The sequence below is a fragment of the Salmo trutta genome, chromosome 17 (assembly GCF_901001165.1).
Source record: "Salmo trutta chromosome 17, fSalTru1.1, whole genome shotgun sequence".
Lineage (NCBI taxonomy): Eukaryota > Metazoa > Chordata > Actinopteri > Salmoniformes > Salmonidae > Salmo > Salmo trutta.
Window position 1 is genome coordinate 30,708,962 of NC_042973.1, and position 27,992 is coordinate 30,736,953.

The 27,992-nt window shown below is 40.7% G+C and overlaps 1 protein-coding gene across 2 annotated transcripts in view; it reads right to left on the bottom strand.

Moving 5' to 3' along the window:
* Nucleotides 1-1,795: 1,795 nt before the first annotated feature.
* The window catches only part of LOC115152022 (peptidyl-prolyl cis-trans isomerase FKBP8), a 49,515-nt gene continuing 23,318 nt past the window's right edge, over nucleotides 1,796-27,992 (bottom strand). For both annotated transcript variants that reach the window (XM_029696471.1, XM_029696470.1), the window contains exons 5-9: nucleotides 8,593-8,810; nucleotides 6,295-6,479; nucleotides 6,011-6,088; nucleotides 2,522-2,659; nucleotides 1,796-2,418 (exon numbers count right to left, since the gene is read on the bottom strand). In XM_029696471.1, coding sequence (XP_029552331.1) covers nucleotides 2,332-2,418; nucleotides 2,522-2,659; nucleotides 6,011-6,088; nucleotides 6,295-6,479; nucleotides 8,593-8,810 — 706 coding nt within the window. In that variant the 3' untranslated portion in view covers nucleotides 1,796-2,331. The remainder of the gene's footprint in view (nucleotides 2,419-2,521; nucleotides 2,660-6,010; nucleotides 6,089-6,294; nucleotides 6,480-8,592; nucleotides 8,811-27,992) is intronic.

Below are 27,992 nucleotides of genomic sequence, written 5' to 3' on the forward strand. Positions count from 1 at the left end.
ATCACGTCAACTCTAGCTGCCACCTTTGCTAGCAGGTATTGTCAATTTCAAACTTGCACAAGACAGTTCACAGAATTGTCCATTAAAGAAATGTAGCCAATGTATTCATTACGAAATTTAGCTAACATTAGATAATAAGTAAAGGTTAAATAAAAATAATTAATCCAGATATTCTTACCTTTGACTCGATTCGGTAGTCTCATCCAGATCATCATGGCATTTGTAGTTGTTTATGATAGCCTAATTAGCGTTTCATTTTGGGGGGGTAAATGCAGGCGAATATATTGATTAAAGTCACCTTGTCCTAGAGAGATTTGCACGTTTATCAAAACATCACGCCAGGGTAAGCCTACACCTTCAAACACAGCCCTTATTTGAAGTGTTTCTAAAATCCCCTATGGGAAAAATGTATGGTGGAAAATAACGATGTCCTTGTTTGACCACTAGGTGTTATGGTTATTATGACTCATACCGTGATAATCAATAAAAGTACTATAAAACCTAAAAATGCTAAATTGTATCAATGATTTGAATTCCCCAGTGGCTTTTGAAGATTTTGAAATATCATAAATATACTAGATTCTTTAACAAAAAAATAACCAAAGAGATTATATTATGGTGGTTGGCAGGCCACTCAACTGTAAAATAACTATAGCTTCAAATTATGTTTGAAAAGTTTTATTTCTCAGTGATTCAATACATTTTTAGTAATTGACTACAAATACGTTATGATAGATATTAAAGGCTATTTGCAACTGGAATGTGATTTTTCTTAATTAAGATTTTAGATACAAATGTAAACAAAATCATCCCTCCCAAAGACATTTATTAATATTAGACTTCATGAAAATGTAGTGGGCATTATTCAACGATGTGTATAAACCCTGGATGACTGACAGGGGATGCTGTATTGAAGGTCACACAGCCATTTTGGTACTCCTCCAACAGTAAAGCCACAGATGGATATTTCACCAGATGTATAAATGTGAAGCATCCATCCTCTTGGCGTTTCCACTCACAACAAAATATGGTAGTGAGAGGAAGCCAAAGTGGCCGGCAGGGGAGAAGATGGATTTTCTCATCGATAAAACATTTGATCTCAATACAAGATCTATGACAGAGCTCCAGTAACTCTGGAGCTCTGTCATTGTGACCATCGGGTTCTTGGTCACCTCCCTGACCAAGGCCCTTCACCCCTGTTTGGTCGGGCGGCCAGCTCTAGGAAGATCCTTGGTGGTTCAAAACTATTTCCATTTAAGAATGATGGAGGCCACTGTGTTTTTTTGTTGGTACCCTTCACCAGATCTGTGGCTCGACACAATCCTTTCCCGGAGCTCTACGAACAATTCCTTCGACATGGCTTAGTTTTTGCTCTGACATGCACAGTCGACGGTGGGACCTTATATAGACAGGTGTGTGCCTTTCCAAATCATGTCCAATCATTGAATTAACCACATGTGGAATCCAATCAAGTTGTAGAAACATCTCAAGGATGATCAATGGATGCACCTGAGCTCAATTTTGAGCCTCATAGTAAAAGGTCTGAATACTTATGTAAATAAGGCTTTTCTGTTTTTCAAATTTTTATAAATTGGCAAAAAAATTCTAAAAAACTTTTTGCGTTGTCATTATGGGGTATTGTGTGTACATTGGTGAGAACAATTTTTTATTTAATCAATTTTAGATTAAGCTGTAATGTAACAACATGTAGAAAAAGGGAAGGGGTCAGAATGCACTGTATATACTTCATTGGCAGTACCCCCCCCCCCTTCATAAGCAATGACTGGAACATAGCTATGACAGTATGCAGCTTTATTGATGTTGTTTCTGTATCAACGGACAGTAGGCCTACAATTTCTTTTATTGGATTTTCCATTGACATAGATTATTCATTTGGACACAACCTGTTGTTACAGAAACCCCTTATTCATACAATACATTTAAAAGCTGTAACACAAGAATACTGCTCTCTTCAATCTTTTGTGGAGGAACATTGAACATTGACCATGTGACTATTCCAGAATGAGTTTTGGGATTTGGGCAGTTTTCTATGGATTTGGGGACATTTACCAGCTAATAACTGTACTAAACGATTACAACACAAAGCTGTTTTGTGTTCATTGTTCCAAAAAATAAAAGTGCCATTAGTTTACTCTGTTACACTCAAACGCAATCTGGGGTGCAAATGTCGGTGCTGCTACAGTATGTCAGTGAACATTGATACAGGTTTTTTTATTGTTCAGTGCAATCTTTATTTTATTCACAGTAGACAACTCAGTTTAGTATTCATGAGCTGGACTTGTGTAGAGGACAGTTACTTTGTAGAGGATGTCAGTTTCTTGCAGTGAGAACCACTGACGTCACTAAACTGCCCAAGGCCACCACCAGAGCACCAAGCAGGAACGTCCATGAAATTCCCTGAAACACCAAGTGACGCAATGTCAACAAACAGTCAAATGTTTTTTTCTCGTGAACTGAATTAAACCAAAACATTTCACACAGGGAAAGTTCTGTGGCTTACAGGTGGCTTCTTTTTAGAAGGAGTCAGAAATGGGGCAATATTGTCTCCGAGGAGCTGGGCAGGTTTGGCTTGCCACTTCTGGGTATCTTTGCCTCCTGATTGCCTTTTCACTAGCTTGGACAACTCAACATGGATGGCCTGGGAATCAAATCAAATTGTATTTGTCACATGCACCGAATACAACAGGTGTCGACCTTACCGTGAAATGCTTACTTACAAGCCTATATTTACTAAATAAACTAAAGTAAAAAATCGAACCAATCAAAAAGTAACAAGAAATGTACATAACAATAACAAGGCTATATACAGGGGGTACCAAGTCAATGTGCGGGGATACAGGTTATTCGAGGTAATTTGCAAAGTGACTATGCATAGATAATAAACAGCGAGTAGAAGCAGTGTAAAAACAAAGCGAGGGAGGCAGGTCAATTTAAATAGTCTGGGTGGCCATTTGATTAGTTTAGTTGATTAGTTTAGTTGTTCAGCAGTCTTGTGGCTTTTGGGTAGAAGCTGTTAAGGAGCCTTTTGGTCCTAGATTTGGAGAGACTGTATTGACAACTTATCCTAATAACCTTATACAATGTCTTATACAATATATTATGTCAGCAGTAAAGTAGCCTAGGTTTAGTATTTTAGCAGTAAAGAGGGCGGGGTGGATTGTCAATGAGTATGAGGTTGTAGTTTAGAAGTTGTCCAGTAGGTGACAGCATTGATCATATTAAATGCAACAATCTCAGGCTCAAGCCATAGTTGGACTTTATAATTGAATCAGATCCCGTTGATAAACAAAATTTTATTATCTTTCATGCATAACAAGTATTTTCAACAAATATTACACAACAAATATGAACCAGTTTCCTGTTAAGCTCTCATAACCAAAGTTGTCTTGTGTTTTGTAGCCTACTTTGTTTCGCATTTCTTTGCATTTTGACCCCTATAGGTTCTTGGTAACCTAATGGGAGGGATGTGTAACCTGAAAACGAACTGTTATTTGCAGGGGTTGAAACCGAAATGATTTCCCAATCGTTTAATTCGGAACAGAACCATCACTTTTTCCCCGTTCCATTCCACTGTTCCGACCAGCCAAAGAAAGTTGTGAACCGGAAAACAATTAAAAAGCACCGGTTATATCGTTAATTTATGTTCCTTTTTTAACCTGTGAAATGAACAGTTTTTTTCTTCTTAATTTACCTGATTAAATTGCTTCACCAATCAGTGCGGATAGAGCAGGCAAACTAGTTGTTAACGTGCTTGATGGACAGACAAGTGTAGCCTATGCCGTAAGATGTGATTTAATTTTTTCCGGGTGGGTAGAGAGCGAGAGAGGGGTTTTAACTAGAAGGGATCCAGTTTTTGTCAAGTTAACGTCAGATTTGATTTTTCGTAGCAGATTAGGAGAATTTATGCAGCAGGTTAGGATAATGAACGTAACAGGTTAGGAAAAGGGTGACGGGTTAGCTAAAATGCAAAATAAAGCCGGATCCCTTCTAGTTATTACCCGAGAAAGGGTTGAGGGATAGGCTTGAAGCGCTGGGCATCTTGTTATGATATGCATTATCTGAATAGAGTGAAAATGTAAGGGCGTATTTTTGTAGGCACCAACTCCACCATGGTTTGTTGCACAAAGCCTATAAGGAAAATTAATGGCGTTTTTGGATAAACGCCGAAAATGAGGTATGTGGTAAACACACGTTTAGGAGATTTTATACGTTTTGATCTAGAGAATCTTCATCAGTTTACTCACTTCTTGAGACTTTTAAAGAATTTATATATAAATAAAACATAAATGACAAAGGCTTCATAATTCATAAAGGGCATGTTAACTGATTGCTATTATCGCATATAACAACACGTAAAATATCTCCTAAGCCTGTATTTTCGGTGTTTATTCCAAAACCCTATTCTTTCCATAGGGATGGCTGAACGAACCAGAGGTAACTTATTTCCGGGTTTTAGGACTACAATCTGGCACGCTTTAATAGCTAGATCCACAGAATTATACATTGTAGGAGCGGCTTCTATGGAGAAACTTTGAATGTCCTTTAAGCTAGCTAACAACACACCTCTTACCTTTTTGTAGTTAATAAATTCAATGTGAAACGTGATAACTAGGCCTATAGTATCCTTAAATAGCATTGGAAAAGTACATCCATTCTTCTCTAACTACACTGAATAAAAATATAAATGCAACATGCAATATTTTCAAAGATATTACTGCATTACTGTTCATATAAGGAAATCAGTTAATTGAAATAAATGCAATAGGCCCAAATCTATGGATTTCACATGACTGGGAATACAGGAAGGTAGGCTGAACACACACACACACACTGGCAAAGATTTGTCTGGAATATAAAATAACGTTATTAACCGGTTCCCATGCTTTTAAAATACTGGTATGGATCACTTTTGTTTCTGTTCCTTTAAAAAGTGTTATTTTCCGGTTTTCGGTTCTGTTCCCTGAACTGGTTCCAACCCTTGGTTATTGGTCTAACCTATAGCCCAAAATGGCTTTTCTATATAATTCTGATTCAGAATCATGTTTCTGTTTTTCAATGCCTTACCCACACACCTAAATCAGGTCTTTAAAGGGAAAGATGACTTTATTCTCCATCAAGAAAAGGGTGTAATTACCAAGGCAGCAGATATTTTAGTTTTGTCTAGACAAGACTGTCTCACCACACAGCAGTGTACACTGCAGGTCAGGCCAAGTGGGGCTGAGGCCACAGAAAAACACATTCAGAGCATGGGTTAAAAAAACTAACAAACACACAATATTCTGAATTCTACCCACAAGGGCAAACGTTTCTAAATGTTGTTATTCACACTTTTTGTATTTTGGTAGCATTGGAGTTGTTTAGTATAATGAGTTGGAACTAACTGAAGTAATAAAACATGTTAAATTAATAAAAATGTTGGTTTGTTTTATCACTCAATGTGTGACATCAGGGTCTTAAATCTTTGTGGCTGAGTAGAGAATTTAGCAGACTGCACTAGGAGCAAGACAGAACAGGTCTTCACTGGCTATGGAAGTAACACCACACAATGATATCTGCAAAGTGTTAGGCTCTAATACCTTTGGTTGGCTTTGCTTTTCTGAACTATATTGTGCAAATCCAACACTAAGTGCTGTAAAATACAACACAAACCCATGCCAAAAGGTTGTTCATTTTTGGCATTACTTCAATATTGGCAGTATTGGGCAATAGTACATAACTCTAAACTTATTGTGAACTGTGAGTCACACTCCACTCCAGACATGGTTTAAGAACTTGTTGAGTATTGCGTGCAGTTTTACAAAATATTATGGAAATAAAATAATGAATCTCTGGCCTAGTGTCATATGAGTGTGTTTGATTGGGCAATGATTTCAGGGACCTGTAGTGACATTGACCCTTTATCTGTTTGTGGGGGGTGGATTTCACTAGCAGTCTAGAGGCGAGGGAGAGGTGGAGGTGTTGAGAACCTCATTTAAATAGGCTATCGCACCTTAGTGGACGGCTCCAGTTTCAGGGCCTTCTTCAGTATCTCCATTGCCTCCTGGTACTCGCTCTTGTCTGACAGAAGCTGCAAATAGATTGCAATATATCTGAACAGCTAAATCAACAATCATCCTTCAGCTGTATACTGCACATGTTTAAGTAGTACATGTTGAATGGCAGTAAATCTTTACACCCATCTAAAATGTCTGAATATGGTTTTAGAATAGAATTCCCCTTCCACCCAGGCACTGTAGACTTGTGAAGGAGAGATAATGTTAGTGTGTCCCTCACCTTTCCTGTCCTGAAGAGGGCTTTGACGTTTTGTGGATCAAGGGACAGAACATCCCGGCTGGTGTGTAGTGCGTCATCGTACTGCTCCAATTTCAGCTGAGCCGCAGCCAGGTTGTTCAGACACTTCACCCGGTAGTCCTGCACCTCCTCCTCCTCCCCCTCCAACAGCACATCACTACTACCATCTACGGGGGAGGAAGAAACAGGCCACACAGCCTCACACCTGGGCTATTGTCATGTATATGTCCTTGGAGCCCCAGTCTCTCTGGGTGTTAGGGAGAATTATATACTCACAGGAACTAAAGGGAGAGACTTTGGGTATTTGATGTACTGTAAGGACATATGTGTGTTTGTTTGCCTCAGTAAAAATCCATTGTTAGCGCCATTATGGAAGCGCTGACTTTGACACTCCTGTGAGTTTGGAAGTCTCTCTGTTACTGCTGAAGTGAGAGTTATTAGTCTACGATCTGTGAGGGATTGTTGTTAGCAGAGCTATGTTAGGATTAGATATTTACAGTATATTATAGAGACGGTAAAGTTAATTCATCTCACTAAAATCCAGGAAGAAGTCATCATAATCCAAAGTTTGGTGCATTGCCATTGTGTATTTAAGTGTGAATGATCACGAGAGATGTAAATCAGTGGTTTGATGCAAGTTCTATTTATATATATTTGTTCTACTTCTACACATACAGGGGGGAGAGAAACCTATATCCGTTGGGATATTCAGTGATAATTCTAATGCAGATATTCAATGATGGAGTTTTTTTCTCCATGTATTGAATTTCTCAATATTCTGTTGCATTACCACATTTGATAACTTCAAGCATTGTCATGAATCTTGCCCTGGAGGCAGAACTGAGCCATTACCGCTAGATGGGCCCGCTGCAAAGTCGAAATTGGCTATATTGTAAAAATGTATGAAAATGTTGCTTTTTTGGTCTTAATTTAAGATTAGGGTTATCAGTGTGGTTAAGGTTAGGGTTCGATTTAAAATCGGATTTTATGACTTTGGTCATTTTCTAGCGCAGCCACAATCTGCAGAGCTGCCTCCAGAACAAGATTCATGACGAAAAATGCTAACCTGCTAAATTCGCAGTCTTTTTGCATTGAATATATTAATTTCTTGTTAAGTGCTGAGTAAAATGTAGGCATTGGCCCATCATCATTGATACATTTAGATGCAGCCCACACTCTTCTCCTCACTGACTAATTTCTGTCGAATGTCTCTCTTGGGTCCACCCTGCCTTTCCAGCAATGAACATTATTAAGGACCTTGAATTAACATGAACGTTTATTAGGTTTGATTAAGAATCAACAATAACATTTCTCATTACAGTGACCTGTGCTGGATATGCTCCTCATTATGATAGCATGATTAGTTCTGAGATGGACGACCAGTAAGCCATGAAGAGACTATCAGGCAATTGGGTGCTGGAAATGTGGACACTGTATTTTTCTGAAGTGTGCTAGTTAACTAAAAGCTGTGTGCGTGCGCAGGGTGTCGGGCGACCCGAAAATCTGAGGGGGCACAAAGTATGTGAGGATGGCTGGGGGCGGGATGGAAATTGCAGAATTGATCATTTTTCAAACACCTGAAACAGCTTTTTCCTGCAATCTAGAGTCATAATCATTATGCTTAATTCTATATTAAAATTGGTATATATAAAAAAAAAAATATGCTTCTCTGCATCTGTAAAAAATGTGAGTCTTATTTAGTAATTGTTTGCTTTTCTAAAGTCTACCAACCTTGCCAGCAGGCATGCCAGCTAAGATAGTTAGACAAGCTAGCTACTCTAACTTGATTGATATCCTGAAATGTATTCTTGGTAGCTAGTTATGAGGTTCAGGGATTGGAAACCTATCTCGGCTAGCTAAAGCCAACTTCATAAAATTGCTACAGATGTAGGAACTTCATCTGATCACCCTGTTGCAGGAGAACTTTCCTGTAATGCATGACATTTTAAAATGTGTAGTGTATATGAGGTTTGAAAAGTCTTCTGAAGTTTGTAATTTCCAATTTGAAATTACATTTGATTTTCCCTTACGAAAAATGTATCGAACCCTACAAAAATGTCAATTCATTATAATCCACATAATAATTCACATTTCCTATTGCCACAGGATTATTTTCCTGATTTAGCAAACTGGCTCAAATTAAGATCCTACATCTGTAGGTGGCTAGTAGTATTACAGAAAAAAAGTGTATTTATTTATTAACAGGACAAATCTGAGGGGGCACGTGCCCCTGTGCTTGCACGTGAGTAGCATGACACACGTGTTGAAAGAAAGGATTACCTCTAGTATGTGTAGTAAGGACATCAAGAGCCATCCAGTAGGCCCTGGCAGCCATGCTGTACTCCTCCCTCTGGAAGTGGAAGTTCCCACGCTCTCGTTTCTGGTTTCCGATGCGCATACGGTCCGAAATGGGGAGAATCAGAGGGTCGGGCTTCTCTCTGATGTCCAGGAGCTGCAGCTGGTAGAGTAAGGGGGCCCAGGCTGGAATATCTGTCTCCCTGCCAAAAACAAATACACACACACATACACAAACCTTTAATCACACCCAGACCGGAGCAATAGGGATGGATAGCCTAAATATCTGCATCAACATCTCACTTTGATTGTGTATAAATATGCTGGGTCAGTGCGTAACATATCACTCATGTTGTTGACATCACCAGAATGGTTGTCTGAAGTCATTCTCCATGTGCCAGTCATTTTCCAATACCACAACTAAGTTTTAAGTTGTTTCGGTTACATCTTGATTGATTGGACTGTATATTGATTGGTGACTTCACCTGCAATATGTATTAGAAGACAACCAATTTCTGCTATCTGGTCGACAGGGAACTGGCACTGTGTTCTAAGATAGATCGATAGCTAGATAGAGCACCAATCAAAAGTTTTTCTTTATTTTTACAATTTTACTATTCTACATTGTAAAATAATAGTGAAGACATCAAAACTATGAAATAACACATATGTAGTAACCAAAAAAAGTGTTAAACAAATCAAAATATATTTTAGATTCTTCAAAGTAGCCACCCTTTGCCTTGATGATAGCGTTGCACATGCTTGGCATGCTTGGCATTCTCTCAACCAGCATCACCTGTAATGCTTTTCCAACAGTCTTGAAGGAGTTCCCACATATAATGAGCACTTGTTGGCTGCTCTTCCTTCACTCTAGAGTCCAACTCATCCCAAGCCATCTCAATTGGGTTGAGGTCGGGTGATTGTGTAGGCCAGGTCATCTGATGCCGCACTCCATCACTCTCCTTCTTGGTCAAATAGCCCTTACACAGCCTGGAGGTGTGTTGGGTCATTGTCCTGTTGAAAAACAAATGATGGTCCCACTAAGCGCAAACCAGATGGGATGGCGTATCGCTGCAGAATGCTATGGTAGCCATGCTGGTTCAGTGTGCCTTGAATTCTAAATAAATCACAGACAGTGTAACCAGCAAAGCACCCTCACACCTCCTCCATGCTTCACGGTGGGAACCACACATGCAGAGATCATCCGTTCACCTACTCTGCGTCTCACAAAGACACGGCGGTTGGAACCAAAAATCGTATGGCCAAAGGACAGATTTCCACTGGTCTATTGCCCATTGCTCGTGTTTCTTGGCCCATGCAAGTATCTTCTTCTTATATTGCTTACCTTTAGTAGTGGTTTCTTTGCGCAATTCGACCATGAAGGCCTGATTCACGCAGTCTCCTCTGAACAGTTGATGTTGAGATCTCTCTGTTTCTTGAACTCTGTGAAGCATTTATTTGGGCTTCAATTTCTGGGGCTGATAACTGTGATGGTGCTGGTAACCCTGGAATGAGTAGGTGTGTCCAAACTTTTGATTGGTACTGTATATATATATATATATATATATATATATATATATATATATATATATATATATTTGTGATGGCCACACTATATATATATAACTTATTATTGGAAGCTTGTGGAAGGCTACCCGAAACGTTTGACCCAAGTTAAACAATTTAAAGGCAATGCTACCAAATACTAATTGAGTGTATGTAAACCTCTGACCCACTGGGAATGTGATGAAAGAAATGAAAGATGAAATAAATCATTTTCTCCACTATTATTCTGACATTTCACATTCTTAAAATAAAGTGGTGATCCTAACAGACCCAAGACAGGGATTTTTTACTAGGATTAAATGTCAGGAATTGTGAAACTGAGTTTAAATGTATTTGGCTAAGGTGTATGTAAACTTCCGACTTCAACTGTATATATATATATATATATATATATATATATACACTGCTCAAAAAAATAAAGGGAACACTAAAATAACACATCCTAGATCTGAATGAATGAAATAATCTTATTAAATACCTTTTTCTTTACATAGCTGAATGTGCTGACAACAAAATCACACAAAAATAATCAATGGAAATCCAATTTATCAACCCATGGAGGTCTGGATTTGGAGTCACACTCAAAATTAAAGTGGAAAACCACACTATAGGCTGATCCAACTTTGATGTAATGTCCTTAAAAACAAGTCAAAATGAGGCTCAGTAGTGTGTGTGGCCTCCACGTGCCTGTATGACCTCCCTACAATGCCTGGGCATGCTCCTGATGAGGTGGCGGATGGTCTTCTGAGGGATCTCCTCCCAGACCTGGACTAAACGATCCGCCAACTCCTGGACAGTCTGTGGTGCAACGTGGCGTTGGTGGATGGAGTGAGACATGATGTCCCAGATATGCTCAATTGGATTCAGGTCTGGGGAACGGGCGGGCCAGTCCATAGCATCAATGCTTTCCTCTTGCAGGAACTGCTGACACACTCCAGCCACATGAGGTCTAGCATTGTCTTGCATTAGGAGGAACCCAGGGCCAACCGCACCAGCATATGGTCTCACAAGGGGTCTGAGGATCTCATCTCGGTACCTAATGGCAGTCAGGCTACCTCTGGCGAGCACATGGAGTGCTGTGCGGCCCCCCAAAGAAATACCACCCCACACCATGACTGACCCACCGCCAAACCGGTCATGCTGGAGGATGTTGCAGGCAGCAGAACGTTCTCCACGGTGTCTCCAGACTCTGTCACGTCTGTCACATGTGCTCAGTGTGAACCTGCTTTCATCTGTGAAGAGCACAGGGCGCCAGTGGCGAATTTGCCAATCTTGGTGTTCTCTGGCAAATGCCAAACGTCCTGCACGGTGTTGGGCTGTAAGCACAACCCCCACCTGTGGACGTCGGGCCCTCATACCACCCTCATGGAGGCTGTTTCTGACCGTTTGAGCAGACACATGCGCATTTGTGGCCTGCTGGAGGTCATTTTGCAGGGCTCTGGCAGTGCTCCTCCTGCTCCTCCTTGCACAAAGGCGGAGGTAGCGGTCCTGCTGCTGGGTTGTTGCCCTCCTACGGCCTCCTCCACGTCTCCTGATGTACTGGCCTGTCTCCTGGTAGCGCCTCCATGCTCTGGACACTACGCTGACAGACACAGCAAACCTTCTTGCCACAGCTCGCATTGATGTGCCATCCTGGATGAGCTGCACTACCTGAGCCACTTGTGTGGGTTGTAGACTCCGTCTCATGCTACCACTAGAGTGAAAGCACCGCCAGCATTCAAAAGTGACCAAAACATCAGCCAGGAAGCATAGGAACTGAGAAGTGGTCTGTGGTCACCACCTGCCGAACCACTCCTTTATGGGGGGTGTCTTGCTAATTGCCTTTAATTTCCACCTGTTGTCTATTCCATTTGCACAACAGCATGTGAAATTTATTGTCAATCAGTGTTGCTTCTTAAGTGGACAGTTTGATTTCACAGAAGTGTGATTGACTTGGAGTTACATTGTGTTGTTTAAGTGTTCCCTTTATTTTTTTGAGCAGTGTATATATATATATATATTTCTCCAAAAAGTACGATGTTTGTCCCCATGTGCAGTTGCAAACCGTAGTCTGGCTTTTTTATGGCGGTTTTGGAGCACTGGCTTCTTCCTTGCTGAGCGGCCTTTCAGGCCATGTCGATATAGGTCTCGTTTTACTGTTTATAGAGATACTTTTGTATCCGTTCCCTCCAGCATCTTCACAAGGTTCTTTGCTGTTGTTCTGGGATTGATTTTCACTTTTCGCACCAAAGTACGTTCATCTCTAGGAGACATAACGCGTCTCCTTCCTGAGCGGTATGACGGCTGCGTGGTCCCATGGTGTTAATACTTGCGTACTATTGTTGCACAGATGAACATGGTACCTTCAGGCGTTTGGAAATAGCTCCCAAGGATGAACCAGACTTCTGGAGGTCTACAATTTGTTTTCTGAGGTCTTGGCTGATTTCTTTTGATTTTCCCATGATGTCAAGCAAAGAGGCACTGATTTTGAATGTAGGCCTTGAAATACATCCACAGGTACACTTCCAATTGATTCAAATTATGTCAATTAGCTTATCAGAAGCTTCTAAAGCCATGACATCATTTTCTGGAATTTTCCAAGCTGTTTAAAGGCACAGTCAACTTAGTGTATGTAAACGTCTGACCCACTGGAATTGTGATTCAGTGAATTATAAGTTAAATAATCTGTAAACAATTGTTGGAAAAATGTCTTGTGTCATGCACAAAGTAGATGTCCTAACCGACTTGCCAAAACTATAGTTTTTTTAACAAGAAATTTGTGGAGTGGTTGAAAAGCGAGTTTTAATGACTCCAACCTAAGTGTATGTAAACTTCCGACTTCAACTGTATGTATATGTATATGTGTATATGTATACACACACACACACACACACACACACACACACACACACACACACACACACACACACACACACACACAAGTATGTGGACACCCCTTCAAATGAGTAGATTTGGCTGTTTCAGCCACACCTTTTATTGACAGGTGTATAAAACGCTGTCACCGGATCTCAACCCAATTGAACACTTATGGGAGATTCTGGAGTGGGGCTGAGACAGCGTTTTTCCACCACCATGAACAAAACACCAAATGATGGAATTTCTCATGGAAGAATGGCGTCGCTTCCCTCCAATAGTTCCAGACACTTGTAGAATCTATGCCAAAGCGCATTGAAGCTGTTCTGGTGGCTCGTGGTGGCCTAACGCCCTATTAACCCACTTTGTTGGTGTTTCCTTGATTTTGGCAGTTACCTGTATAAACGCATAAACTAGCCCTTCTACTGTATGTGAATCCAGACCCTAGGCCCCTTCAGTCGTTATTTACCTAAGAGTTAATTTCCCTTTCAGTGTCTTGGGCAGATATCCATAAGCACAGATGTGAGATGGAATTTGTGTTAATGTTCTGCCTGTGGTTTTGAAACAAAAGTTAATTGTGCAATCTCAGTACTACTGGAAACTGTAATAAATGGCTATGATGGGTGGGATATAATGGGTGTTTCTCAAAATGCATACTACGTGTTCCGAGCACGCAAATTACAGCACGGGAGGGTCGGTGTATGAGTCCAAATCAAAGTATGTGAAACGGAGGGCATGTCTCGAATGCGTACTCCGTTTGTACATATTTTGAAGCATGCATTGACGCAAGCTTCAAGGAAATATGATACATCCACGTAAAAAATGACACATTCTTGAAATCAGTGTCAGACATTATTTGAGCTGAAGCGAGAGAAAATACACTGACTTCGCATTAAATGTTGCCTATTCACATCTCATATTATTATGTTGCCTGACTACAATATTTTATCTTGATATGTTAATAAATACATTCTGTGTTCATTTTTGCATGGTTACCTGCCTACAATACCCACTGTAGTGTGCGACGCTCACACGCTCATAGTAAGTAAATTTATCTAACTGGTTAGCTACTACTGTTAGCTAGCCATAAAGCCACAAATAACAGTTAGCTAGCTACCCACGAAGAATTGACAACTAACTTGGATAACATTGGTTTTAGGTCATTTTTGCCTGTTAAACTATATACCAGTCAGACTGAACATCTGTACGAAAACCAAATTAAAGTAGACATACTGTAGATATTTAAAAAAACTGATGCAATATGAAAAAAATTGGTGGAGGAGATTAATCATAATCAAACAAAAGGTTCTCAATTTGGGTTTAAGGATGAATTTGTTTGTGCATTCGGAAAGTATTCAGACCCCTTTTCCACATTTTGTTACGTTACAGCCTTACTCTAACATTGATTAAATCATTTTTTCACCCTCATTAATCAACACAATATATGCCATAATGACAAAGCAAAAACAGGTTTAGACATTTTGCTAATGTATTTTCTTTACTGAAATTACATTTACATAAGTATTCAGACACTTTTTACTCAGTACTTTATTGAAGCAGCTTTGGCACCAATTGCAGCCTCAAGTCTTCTTGGGTATGATGCTACAACCTTGGCACACCTGTATTTGGGGAGTTTCTCCCATTCTTCTCTGTAGATCCTCTCAAGCTCTGTCAGGTTGGATGGGGAGCGTCACTGCACAGCTATTTTCAGGTCTCTCCAGAGATGTTCGATCGGTTTCAAGTCTGGGCCACTAAAGGACATTCAGAGACTTGTGTTGACTCCTGTGTTGCCTTGGCTGTGTGCGTAGGGTCGTTGTCCTGTTGGAAGGTGAACCTTCGCCCCAGTCTGAAGTCATGAGCACTCTGGAGCAGGTTTTCATCAAGGATCTCTTTGTACTTTGCTCCGTTCATCTTTTCCCTCCATTCTGACTAGTCTCCAAGTCCATGCTGCTGAAAAACATCCCCGCAGCATGAGGCTGCCAACAATATGCTTCACCGTAGGGATGGTGCCAAGTTTCCTCCAGACGTGATGCTTGGCATTCAGGCCAAAGAGTTAAATCTTGGTTTCATCAGACCAGAGAATCTTGGTCTGAGTCCTTTAGGTGCCTTTTGCCCAACTCCAAGTGGGCTGTAATGTGCCTTACTGAGGAGTGGCTTCCATAAAGGCTTGATTGGAAGATTCTCCCATCTCCCACAGAGGAACTCTGAAGCTCTGTCAGTGACCATCAGTTTCTTGGTCATCTCTTACCAATGCCCTTCTCTCTCGATTGCTCAGTTTGGCTGGGCGGTCAGCTCTAGGAAGAGTCTTGTGGGTTCCAAACTTCTTCCACTTAAGAATGATGGAGGCCACTGTGTTTTTGGACTTTCAATGCTGTAGAAATGTTTTGATAGCCTTCCCCAGATCTGTGTATCAATACAATCCTGTCTCCGAGCTCTAAAGACAATTCCTTCGACCTCATGTCTTGATTTTTCCTCTGACATGCACTGTCAACAGTGGAACCTTACATAGACAGGTGTGTGCCTTTCCAAATCATCTCCAATCAATTGTATTTACCACTGGTGGACTCCAAGTTGTAGAAACATCTCAATGATCAATGGAAACAGGATGCACCTGAGCTCAATTTCGAGTCTCATAGGAAAGGGTCTGAATACTTATGTACATTTTCCAAAAACCTGTTTTCACTTTGTCATTGTGGGGTATTGTGTGTAGATTGATAAGGAAAAATAATAATTTTAGAATTAAGCTGTACTGTAACAAAATGTGTAAAAAGTCTGAAAACTTTCCGAATGCACTGTATGTTATGTATAACCTATCTAAATGCAAGAGATCACCAAGTGCACAGGTAACATCAGGGATATTACCCCTGCATATTGAAACAGGTAGTATTGTGGTGAAGAGGAAATAGTAACTATTGGGACCTCAAAGAAATTGAGAATTAAACTAATTTGATCCTCTATTTCCCTTTTTACTACGATATACGCTTGCTCTTATTACAGAAAGCACACCAGATATACCCTGGCATTATGTGGCTGAGCGATGAAAATAAATTGTTTTGTCCATTGTGTATTTCCACTTGCGGAATATTTAGATAAAGCCTGGAATAAAAGAAAGGGCTACCTATAATTCAATTATAAAACTTTGCTTCTGTGACAAATGACACTAATGAAAACTCAAGGAGAAAAAGGTGTAGATTCACACGCAGAGCACGACAGATGTTTATTAAGCCTTCGCAGAAAGCAGGAATTGTGGTCGCAGGCAATGGTCAAAAACAAACAATACCTCACAACCATAAAAACAGAAAGAACTGAACTAAATAGGAAGCTGATGAGACCAGCTGAGAAACGAACACAGGTGAAATCAATGAATAAAAATGAAAGACAGGGCTACGTTCAAGAACACAAAAAAAGAACAAGGTTGACAAAGAAAAGCAGAACCTTACAGGCACGTGTGTACAGCCGTGGCCAAAAGTTTTGAGAATGACACAAATATTAATTTCCACAAAGTTCGCTGCCAAATTGTCTTTAGATATTTGTCAGATGTTACTATGGAATACTGAAGTATAATTACAAGCATTTCATAAGTGTCAAAGGGTTTTATTGACAATTACATGAAGTTGATGCAAAGAGTCAATATTTGCAGTGAGGATTGAACACAAGTTCTCAATGGGATTAAGGTCTGGGGAGTTTCCTGGCCATGGATGCAAAATATCAATGTTTTGTTCCCCGAGCCACTTAGTTATCACTTTTGCCTTATGGCAAGGTGCTCCATCATGCTGGAAAAGGCATTGTTCGTCACCAAACTGTTCCTGGATGGTTGGGAGAAGTTGCTCTCGGAGGATGTGTTGGTACCATTCTTTATTCATGGCTGTGTTCTTAGGCAAAATTGTGAGTGAGCCCACTCACTTGGCTGAGAAGCAACCCCACACATGAATGGTCTCAGGATGCTTTACTGTGGGCATGACACAGGACTGATGGTAGCGCTCACCTTGTCTCCTCCGGACAAGCTTTTTTCCGGATGCCCCAAACAATCGGAAAGGGGATTCATCAGAGAAAATGACTTTACCCCAGTCCTCAGCAGTCCAATCCCTGTACCTTTTGCAGAATATCAGTCTGTCCCTGATGTTTTTCCTGGAGAGAAGTGGCTTCTTTGCTGCCCTTCTTGACACCAGGCCATCCTCAATGTCTTCGCCTCACTGTGCGTGCAGATGCACTCACACCTGCCTGCTGCCATTCCTGAGCAAGCTCTGTACTGGTAGTGCCCCGATTCCGCAGCTGAATCAACTTTAGGAGATGGTCCTGGCGCTTGCCGGACTTTCTTGGGCACCCTGAAGCCTTCACAACAATTGAACCGCTCTCCTTAAAGTTCTTGATGATCTGATAAATGGTTTATTTTGATGCACTCTTACTGGCAGCAATATCCTTGCCTGTGAAGCCCTTTTTGTGCAAAGCAATGATGACGGAGGTAACCATGACTGACAGAGGAAGAACAATGATTCTAGCCTTCCCTGTAGCTCAGTTGGTAGAGCATGGTGTTTACAACACCAGGGTTGTGGGTTCGATTCCCACGGGGGGCCAGCACAGAAAAAAAATGTATGATATGTATGAAATTGTATGAAATGTATGCATTCACTACTGTAACTCGCTCTGGATAAGAGCGTCTGCTAAATGACTAAAATGTAAATGTAAGCACCACCCTCCTTTTAAAGCTTCCAGCCTGTTATTCGAACTCAATCAGCATGACAGTGTGATCTCCAGCCTTGACCTCGTCAACACTCACACCTGTGTTAACGAGAGAATCACTGACATGATGTCAGCTGGTCCTTTTGTGGCAGGGCTGAAATGCAGTTAATGTTTTTGGGGGATTCAGTTAATTTGCATGGCAAAGAGGGACTTTGCAATTCATCTGATCACTCTTCATAACATTCTGGAGTATATGCAAATTGCCATCATACAAACTGAGGCAGCAGACTTTGAAAATTAATATTTATCATTCTCAAAACTTTTGGCCATGACTGTATATAGGCCTGTCTCCCACATGAATCTTCTCTTTGTGCCAGATTGGGTACAAATGCCTTCATTTTATTTTTTCTGAATTTATCATTATTGTTTGGATAAGCTTATTTACAATTTATTTGCACTGCAGAGAACATCGGAAAAATAATGATCACTTAAAACCTCTTACATCTAGATGTTCCGCTAGCGGAACACCTGCTCCAATATCCAATGATGGGCGTGGCGCGAAATACAAACTCCTCTAAAATCCGAAAACTTCAATTTTTCAAACATATGACTATTTTACAGCATTTTAAAGACAAGACTCTCGTTAATCTAACCACACTGTCCGATTTCAAAAAGGCTTTACAGCAAAAGCAAAACATTAGATTATGTCAGCAGAGTACCCAGCCAGAAATAATCAGACACCCATTTTTCAAGCTAGCATATAATGTCACAAAAAACAAAACCACAGCTAAATGCAGCACTAACCTTGGATGATCTTCATCAGATGACAACCCTAGGACATTATGTTATACAATGCATGCATGTTTTGTTCAATCAAGTTCATATTTATATCAAAAAACAGCTTTTTTACATTAGCATGTGACGTTCAGAACTAGCATACCCCCCGCAAACCTCCGGTGAATTTACTAAATTACTCACGATAAACGTTCACAAAAAACATAACAATTATTTTAAGAATTACAGATACAGAACTCCTCTATGCACTCGATATGTCCGATTTTAAAATAGCTTTTCGGTGAAAGCACATTTTGCAATATTCTCAGTAGATAGCCCGGCATCACAGGGCTAGCTATTTAGACACCCAGCAAGTTTAGCCTTCACCAAACTCCGATTTACTATTAGAAAAGTTTGATTACCTTTGGTGTTCTTCGTCAGAATGCACTCCCAGGACTTCTACTTCAATAACAAATGTTGGTTTGGTCCAAAATAATCCATAGTTATGTTCCAACAGCGGCGTTTTGTTCGTGCATTCAAGACACTATCCGAAGTGTAAATAAGGGTCACGAGCATGGCGCATTTCGTGACAAAATATTTCTAAATATTTCATTACCGTACTTCGAAGCATGTCAACCGCTGTTTAAAATCAATTTTTATGCCATTTTTCTCGTAAAAAAACGATAATATTCCGACCGGCAAAGCGTGTAAACGTACAAAGAGAGAGAAAATAAAAGCATGCTATCCTCTCGTGCACGAGCCTGAGTCTCATAGTACTGTTACTGGCCACTATCCAAACGCGCTAATGTTTTTCAGCCAGAGCCTGCAAAGCCAAGATTCAGCTTTTTGCCGCCTTCTGAGATCCCATGGGAGCCGTAGGAAGTGTCACGTAACAGCAGAGATCCTCTGTAATGGATAGAGATAATCAAGAAGGGCAAGAAATGGTCAGACAGGGTACTTCCTGTACAGAATCTTCTCAGGTTTTGGCCTGCCAAATGAGTTCTGTTATACTCACAGACACCATTCAAACAGTTTTAGAAACGTTGGAGTGTTTTCTATCCAAAGCTAATAATTATATGCATATTCTAGTTTCTGGGCAGGAGTAATAATCAGATTAAATCGGGTACGTTTTTTATCCGGCCGTGAAAATACTGCCCCCTAGCCATAACAGGTTAATTATCACAGTAAATTATTGTAATGTATCTTTGTGTCAATTCATCCCATGAGGGATGGGTTGCCAATTGGTGATTTGACACAAAAATAAAATGTAATTCATTGTAGCTAACCAGATGAATGAATGACAATGTTACGATTCACATCGTTATGAAGTAAAACATTTGCTTTGTGTATCTTGTTTCGTCTCTATAGCCAGGACAATGGCAAGAAGGAAGGTTCAGTGGATGGGTAAGTCCATTGGGCTAGCTAGCTGGCCACAAAGAATTGTTAGCTTGCTACCCACGAAGAATTGAGATCTACTGTACCTTGCATAACATTAGTTTTAGGTCAATTTTGCCTGTTTAACTAGCTAGCTGGCTGGCTAGATTACAACGATTCACATACTGTATATCTAGCTGATAATTTTGAAAAAATGTTTGCTTGTGTATATCTTGTTTTGTGTATTGTTGCCATTGTCCAGGCTGGAAGAAGGTTTAGTGAATGAGGAGATGCAGCATGAGGTAATACAGTAAGGGAGTGCGAGTGCTTCTCAAATGTAGTGTTTTATGCGTTCTCCACACTCGTCTTCACAAGGACGTACTCAAGAGAACGTCCTTGGAGAATATACTTGGAGCAAGAGTGTGGAGCACGGTTGTATGCATATTGAGAAACACCCATTGTATGTCCTCTTTGGAGCTTACTACAGAGGAAGAAACCCTTCATGATTGGCCATAAATCTGTCCATCACCTTTCTGTACAAGTCCTCACTGGCATTATAATTATTTATCTATGTGATAAACCAATGGAAATGTGAATAGTTGATTCATTTATAAAACAGCCCAACTGATGTCCTTGCATTTCACCTTCATGAGTGACAAAAAAAAAATTCTCATTCTGGTCACACATTCCATGTAAATCCATTGACCAGGATGGATGACAATTGCTGAGAATGTACAAATAGACAAACTAGAACAGTGATTTGATTCTCTTTGCCTTGGAGTTTTCCCTTTCTGCTCTTATCTCATTACATTTCACAATAGTCCAAAGGCTACATTATGTAACACTGGACTGTATTGAAGAAACAAACACAGCCTCTCACCAGCCAGTTTGATTAGCTAAGACAAGCAGATCACTGTGCTACAGGCGTCCAGTTAGGGTAAACTCACTGGTTGATTAATGTACCGGTGCGGTGTGCTCCTAAAACATAGCCACATCAATAGAATATGAACCACAGCCACTACCTATTGAGCCCCACAGTGGATGCTCCATTAATTGTTCCCATAGGGAATTTTAGAAACACTTCAAATATGGGCTATGTTTCGTGTAGACTTACCCTGGCGTGGCATTTTGATAACCATGTAAATCTCTCTCGGACAGGATGACTTATCTCAATGTATTTACCCCCAAAGATGTTTTGATGTAGATAACATTAGGTAGGCGATAACATAAGGTTGGATATTTGTAATCTGTTGTGCTACAAAGCTAGCTAGCTAACCGGCCATGTTAAGTCTATGGGAATGATCATTGGCTAACATCAGTGTTATACACGTGAAAACCAGTCGGGGTCGGTGCCTTTTATGATGAGGGAGGACGATTTTGTTTTTCATGAGCATGGCCTTGTTTCTATTACAGCATATTGGATGACTGTCATTCATATTCCATTCACCCAGTTCAATGTAGCATCGATAAGTTTAGGCTACTACATAATACTAGAATTTTCCCTACACCCATCATGAGGTTGCTAAAACCTAGCCTATGAATGAAAGTTTGCAACATAGGTCTACACATGTCAAGAAACATTTGAAGTGACACATGGATAGACAGTGACACATTCAATACTGCCTTGCACACTCTTGCCTGCGTCTAGCTCATCTAGGGTGTAATCATTAGTCCAAAAGTTGCCAACAAGAGTTTCTATTGGACAGATGTAGGTATCTTGCTTCCTTTTAAAAAAAAACGTTTTTCAACACCCCTAATCACGCGTAAAACAGTTCACTTTCATAGCAGTCACGTTGTATTCGTTCTCGCATTTGTACTCTCCTCTCACCTTTTCCCTCCATTTGTGGACTTGAAAGCACAACGCATCATCTGTACGTGACCATGCGAAAATACCTTTCCAAGCCAAACACTATCATAACTGCTACACACAGCCTACATCGTTGTCACCATATTAGCTAAAGTAACTTCATACTCAACATAGCTAATAGAACTGACGCATTAGTAAACCCGCTACAATCATGCAGTAACGTTAGTGTATAGTCAGTAAGCAGTTTAGCAGTTACACAGGCAGGCCCCGGTGGCAATGAATTAGTAAAACCAAAAGCTTACCTTGACTTGGAAGAGCTCCAGTGTTGTCTTGGATAGTCATAACTAGCTGGCTAATACAGCACCCCTCTGTTTGAGTAGGCTCAACTTGCTAGCTGCATTTGTTAGCTAAGTGAAACTGAAAGTGGAAAGAAATGTGTTTGTTCAACTGTTTGCCTCTCCTTGAGTAAACTACTAACCACATTTTATGCAGTGCTAGCTAGCTGTAGCTTATGCTTTCAGTACTAGATTCATTCTCTGTGTCATGGCTTGACCATAGAAAGATGTTATTTTCTATGGTAGAGTAGGTCAGGGCGTGACAAGTTTTTTTTCCTATTTTTTCTATTTCTGTTGTCAGGGTCTAGTTTTGTATTTCTATGTTGGGGTTTTGTTTGGGAGGATCTCCAATTAGAGGCAGCTGGTCCTCGTTGTCTCTAATTGGAGATCATACTTAAGTAGGGTTTTTTTCCACCTGGGTTTGTGGGAGATGATCTTTGAGTCAGTGTATGTTTCACCTCTGCGTCACGGTTTGTTGTTTTTGTCATTCAGTTTATTTATATGTACTGCATAGTTTCACAGTGTAAATAAAATGTGGAATGACACACACGCTACACTTTGGTCCGCTTCTCCTTTTAACAACCGTGACACGCTGATCCTTTCATTGGGTGGACATTTCAGTTCATGCTGCAAGAGTTCTGATAGGTTGGAGGACGTACTCCGGAAGTTGTCATAATTACTGTGTAAGTCTATGGAAGGGGGTGAGAACCATGAGCCTCCTGGGTTTGTATTTAAGTCAATATACTCAGAGGACAGAAGCTAGCTGTCCTCCGGCTACACCATGCTACCTTACAGTGCTGTAGAGGCTACTGTAGACCTTCATTGCAAAACAATGTGTTTTAATCAATTATTTGGTGATGTGAATATATTTAGTATAGGTTTGTCTTAAAAGGATAACTTTTTTTTTTTAATTTTTAAAAATATATTTTTATGAGATTAACTGAGTATGGTCCTCTGAGGAGCCTCCACTGCAGAAAACAACCGTTTGAAATCATTTTTTTTCTCACTAGAAAATTATCTTTCAAATTCTGTGCACGTTACTGTATAGTTTTGACAAGTGTACTTTTATAACGACATCACCAGCTGTGTCAATACACCGGAAGTTGAAAGGCAACAGCAACAAATTGGCTGCCGCCTTGTTGCCAGGTGGCTTGCGTAGCCTACAGCTGAAGTTCCATCAATATCACAAGTCTTTTTCTTTCACCCCAAAATATGAACAGCTGTGAATTGCACCTACAGTTGAAGTCGGAAGTTTACATACACTTAGGTTGGAGTCATTAACTCGTTTTACAACTGCTCCACAAATTTCTTGTGAACAAACTGTAGTTTTGGCAAGTCGGTTAGGATATCTACTTTGTGCATGACGCAAGTAATTTTTCCAACAATTGCTTACAGACCAGATTGTTTCACTTATAATTCACTGTATCACATTTCCAGTGGGTCAGAAGTTTACATACACTAAGTTGACTGTGCCTTTAAACAGCTTGGAAAATTCCAGAAAATGATGTCATGGCTTTAGAAGCTTCTGACAGGCTAATTGACATAATTTGAGTCAATTGGAGGTGCACCGGTGGATGTATTTCAAGGCCTACCTTCAAACGCAGTGCCTCTTCGCTTGACATCAAGGGGGGGGGGGGAAATCAGCCAAGACCTCAGAAAACAAATTGTAGACCTCCAGAAGTCTGGTTCAGTCTTGGGCGCAATTTCCAAAAGCCTGAAGGTACCACGCTCATCTGTACAAACAATAGTATGCAAGTATAAACACCATGGGACCACGCAGCCGTCATAACGCTCAGGAAGGAGACGCATTCTGTCTCCTAGAGATTAACGTACTTTGGTGCGAAAAGTGCAAATCAATCCCAGTACAGCAGCAAAGACCCTTGTGAAGATGCTGGAGGAAACGGGTACAAACATATCTATATCCACAGTAAAACGAGTCCTATACTGATATAACCTGAAAGGCCGCTCAGCAAGGAAAAAGCCACTGCTCCAAAACTGCCATAAAAAAGCCAGACTACGGTTTGCAACTGCACATGGGGACAAAGATTATACTTTTTGGAGAAATGTCCTCTGGTCTGATGAAACAAAAATAGAACTGTTTGGCCATAATGACCATCGTTATGTTTGGAGGAAAAAGGGGGAGGCTTGCAAGCCGACGAACACCATCCCAACTGTGAAGCACGGGGGTAGCAGCATCATGTTGTGGGGGTGCTTTGCTGCAGGAGGGACTGGTGGACTTCAAAATAGATGAAATCATGAGGATGGAAAATTATGTGGATATATTGAAGCAACATCTCAAGACATCAGTCAGGAAGTTAAAGCTTGGTCGCAAATGGGTCTTCCAAATGGAAAATGACCCCAAGCATACTTCCAAAGTTGTTGCAAAATGACTTAAGGACAACAAAGTCAAGGTATTGGAGTGGCCATCACAAAGCCCTGACCTCAATCCTATAGAACATTTGTGGGCAGAACTGAAAGTGTGTGTGAGCAAGGAGGCCTACAAGCCTGACTCAGTTACACCAGCTCTGTCAGGAGGAATGGGCCAAAATTCACCCAACTTACTGTGGGAAGCTTGTGGAAGGCTACTCAAAACGTTTGACTCAAGTTTAAATTGTTTAAAGCAATGCTACCAAATACTAATTGAGTATATGTAAACTGATGAAATAAATAATTCCCTCTACTATTATTCTGACATTTCACATTCTTAAAATAAAGTGGTAATCCTAACTGACCTAAAACAGGGAATTTTTACTAGGATTAAATGTCAAGAACTGTGAAACTGAGTTTAAATGTATTTGGCTAAGGTGTATGTAAACTTCTGACTTCAACTGTACATTCTTCAAACCAAACAGGCATTGTCAGAGATTTGAGATCACAACTCCACTGGGTTTACAGTGTCACACAGGGCACTAGTGATTAGCCCCATAACCGGCCTCTGGTATGTTGAGCGCAGTGAATGAGCCCCCAGGGCCTAATTACAAGACAGGAAACACAGGCTGGTCAGTGGGACAAACTCATTTGACACTAACCCAGGGTCCTTCGAGTCTAAGCCTAGCATTGCCTGGCACACAACCGATCGGTGTTGTAGCCTAAAGAGGCCATTAGATTCTCACACATATACTGAAAAATGTTTAAAGTCTGAAGCCCAGAATAGTAAGCCACCCACAGTTAGCCAGAAGAGGGGTATGTGTGTAGTTGAGTTTTTTTTGGTGTAGCTATTGACAGAGACTAGAGAAAATAGGTTATATCGCCTACATTTCTACAGGCTGTATTGCAGTTGTCAAGCCTTGAAATGTGATGGGGTAATAAACGGCAGAATAGTAACACACTTACTCAAGCCCTACATCAGGTAGACTTAACCTTTAGGACTGACCCTGTCCTGTTGGTAAAGATCTGACCCTGAGCACTGTGACTGAGCTGAGTGGGTGTGGGGTAGGCTGGAGGTGGGTCAGATGGAAGTGGATAGCAGTAAAATTACAAGAGACTTAGGACAAGGATTTAGCTGAAGCAGCAAGTCTGCTAGTGGTGCTGAGAGGTATACAGGTTGAGTGAGTCACATTGGCAGGATCGTCTGGCCAGGGGCTGTTGAGGTACGTTATCAGTCTCCATTAAAGGGAAAGTGTAGGCTGTAGGGAGAGGCAAAATTTACAGTAAACGCTTGGCATGTTTCTTATAACACATGCAGTAGTGCAAGTGACCGGTACTTCATTAAAATTAAGCAGAGCAATATCTTGATGCAATTCATATACACTAGTCAGGTCAATAGAATGTGTGTAACCCCTGCCATCCCATAGTGTTTGTTTGGATAATGGTCCTCACTTATGACGGTTTTGTTTTCCTCTCTCCCCATGTCATCTCTATGGGATGCATGCATCCATGACCGATCTGTTTGTCTCACCGAGAGCTGCAATGCAAACTTAATGCAGCTGACTCATAGTGTTATCTGTCAGGCAGACAGACACCTTGTCAGTGTGAATGAAGGAAATATACCTCGGTGGGGGAAAAACAGAAGTCCCTTTGACGTCAGGCACTCCATTTTTATCATGCGTCTTTAAATGATGGAAATGCCTAGAAAGTGTCTCACTGCGGTTGCTATGGAGATAACCTACCATAGTACAAGCCAGTAATAAAAATAGATGTTGTACAAATCGTATGCTAATATCACCCGGTGGAAGATTTATGAGGATAGTCACTTTAATGTCGTGATAAACACATCAATTGGATTGTCCACTAGACATTCATTTGTTTCTGTTTTGCTCTTTAAAGAGACTTTGGCAGCTCTGGACACAACATCAAAACAACCACACAAAGGAGCTTAGCTCTAATCCTGCCCTCAGTGAAACGTCACAGCTGTTTTTCTGCCTCGCCTAAGCGGTTCATTTACTGCAAAACAGCCCTCTGTTACTGTCCTATGATACAAGGACTAGCCAACGTTTTGTTCTGTCAACTATGCACCTCTAAATGGGCTGATGCCTCTGTGTGTTTACTACATTGTTTATTTTTATTCCCTCGTCCACAAAATCCAATGAGGGAGAAAACAACAGCAAGCATCAAGGGTAGTTCCTGCCCACTGCCTGGGGGTGAGTTCTTCAAAAGTCCTCATATAATCTGGAGCAGGCCGCCTTAGCCTGTTAAAATGAATCCAATCTCAGGCCTGGGGCTAGTTACAGTGCTACAGTATCTTTTTATAGGCAGTTATGTGTGCTGGGCCGATCTGAGACGAGCTGATGGAGGCAGATTGCTAGAACCACAGCTATATCATGACGACTGTCTGCGGTTTAGGGAGACATGGGTCAACACAGTGTGACTAAAGGGATACTTCAGTATTTTGCCAATGAGGCCCTTTATCTACTTCCCCAGAGTCAGATGAACTTGTGGATACCATTTTTATGTCTCTGTGTCCAGAACGAAGGAAATTCAATCTAATTTTGCAAGCCAATGCTAACTAGGTCTATGGGTATCGCCAAGCATGCTAGCATTTTGAGACATGACACTGATCAGAGGGTGTGTTTTGGGCTCCCGAGTGGCGCAGCGGTCTAAGGTACTGCATCTCAGTGCAAGAGGCATCACTATAGTACCTGGTTCGCATCCAGGCTGTATCACATCCGGCTGTGATTGGGAGTCCCATAGGGCGGCACACAATTGGCCCAGCGTCATCCGGGGTAGGCCGTCATTGTAAATACGAATTTGTTCTTAACTGACTTGCCTAGTTAAATAAAGGTAATATATATATATATATTGGTGACATGTTTTGCACCAAACAATTTATGCATTTTTAGGCTGCATTTTGTACATGAAATATGAACCAATCATACATTCCATTTTCAAGTTGATCCACAAGTACAGTTTGTAACAACTGCTCCATATCACTGGAATGTCACAGATGTTGTGAAGGAAGGTGTGACTACAGGTTACGTTATGAATACAGTAATTCCTGTTTCACTGGTGTTAACTGATTGGAAAATACAAATGCAATCCTTATCACGGGTTGTTCAATGAAAGTATTGTTGGAAGGAGACCTATTTTGGAGGGGAATTCAGAGGCTATCATCCCATTTCAGGGATAATAAATTGCAATTTTGGGTTGGTACTTTGCACAATAGATTTAACGACAGGATTGATTAAGACTAGACATAGGCAAATATGTTAGTTTGCGTGCAGTCCGAGGAACCTTTGGTTCAGTATATTTATTAGTGAGGTAAATGTCAACACCAGATTAATTTAGTTAGGCATATGCTTGACTTTCAAAGTCTATCCAATAATTGCAAGATTCATGGAAGTACTAAATGTGATGGGTGCTAAAGTGTGTCAAATGCTGGTACATCAGGGATCATCAACTAGATTCAGCTGCAGGGCGAGTAAAAATATGTATATATATATATTTTTTTTGAGTGGATGGTTGGGGTGCCGGAACATAATTACAAATAATTTGTAGACTGCAAATTGACTGCAAGAAGCTCAAAGCGATATGTTTGACTAAAACAGTCACTTCAAACC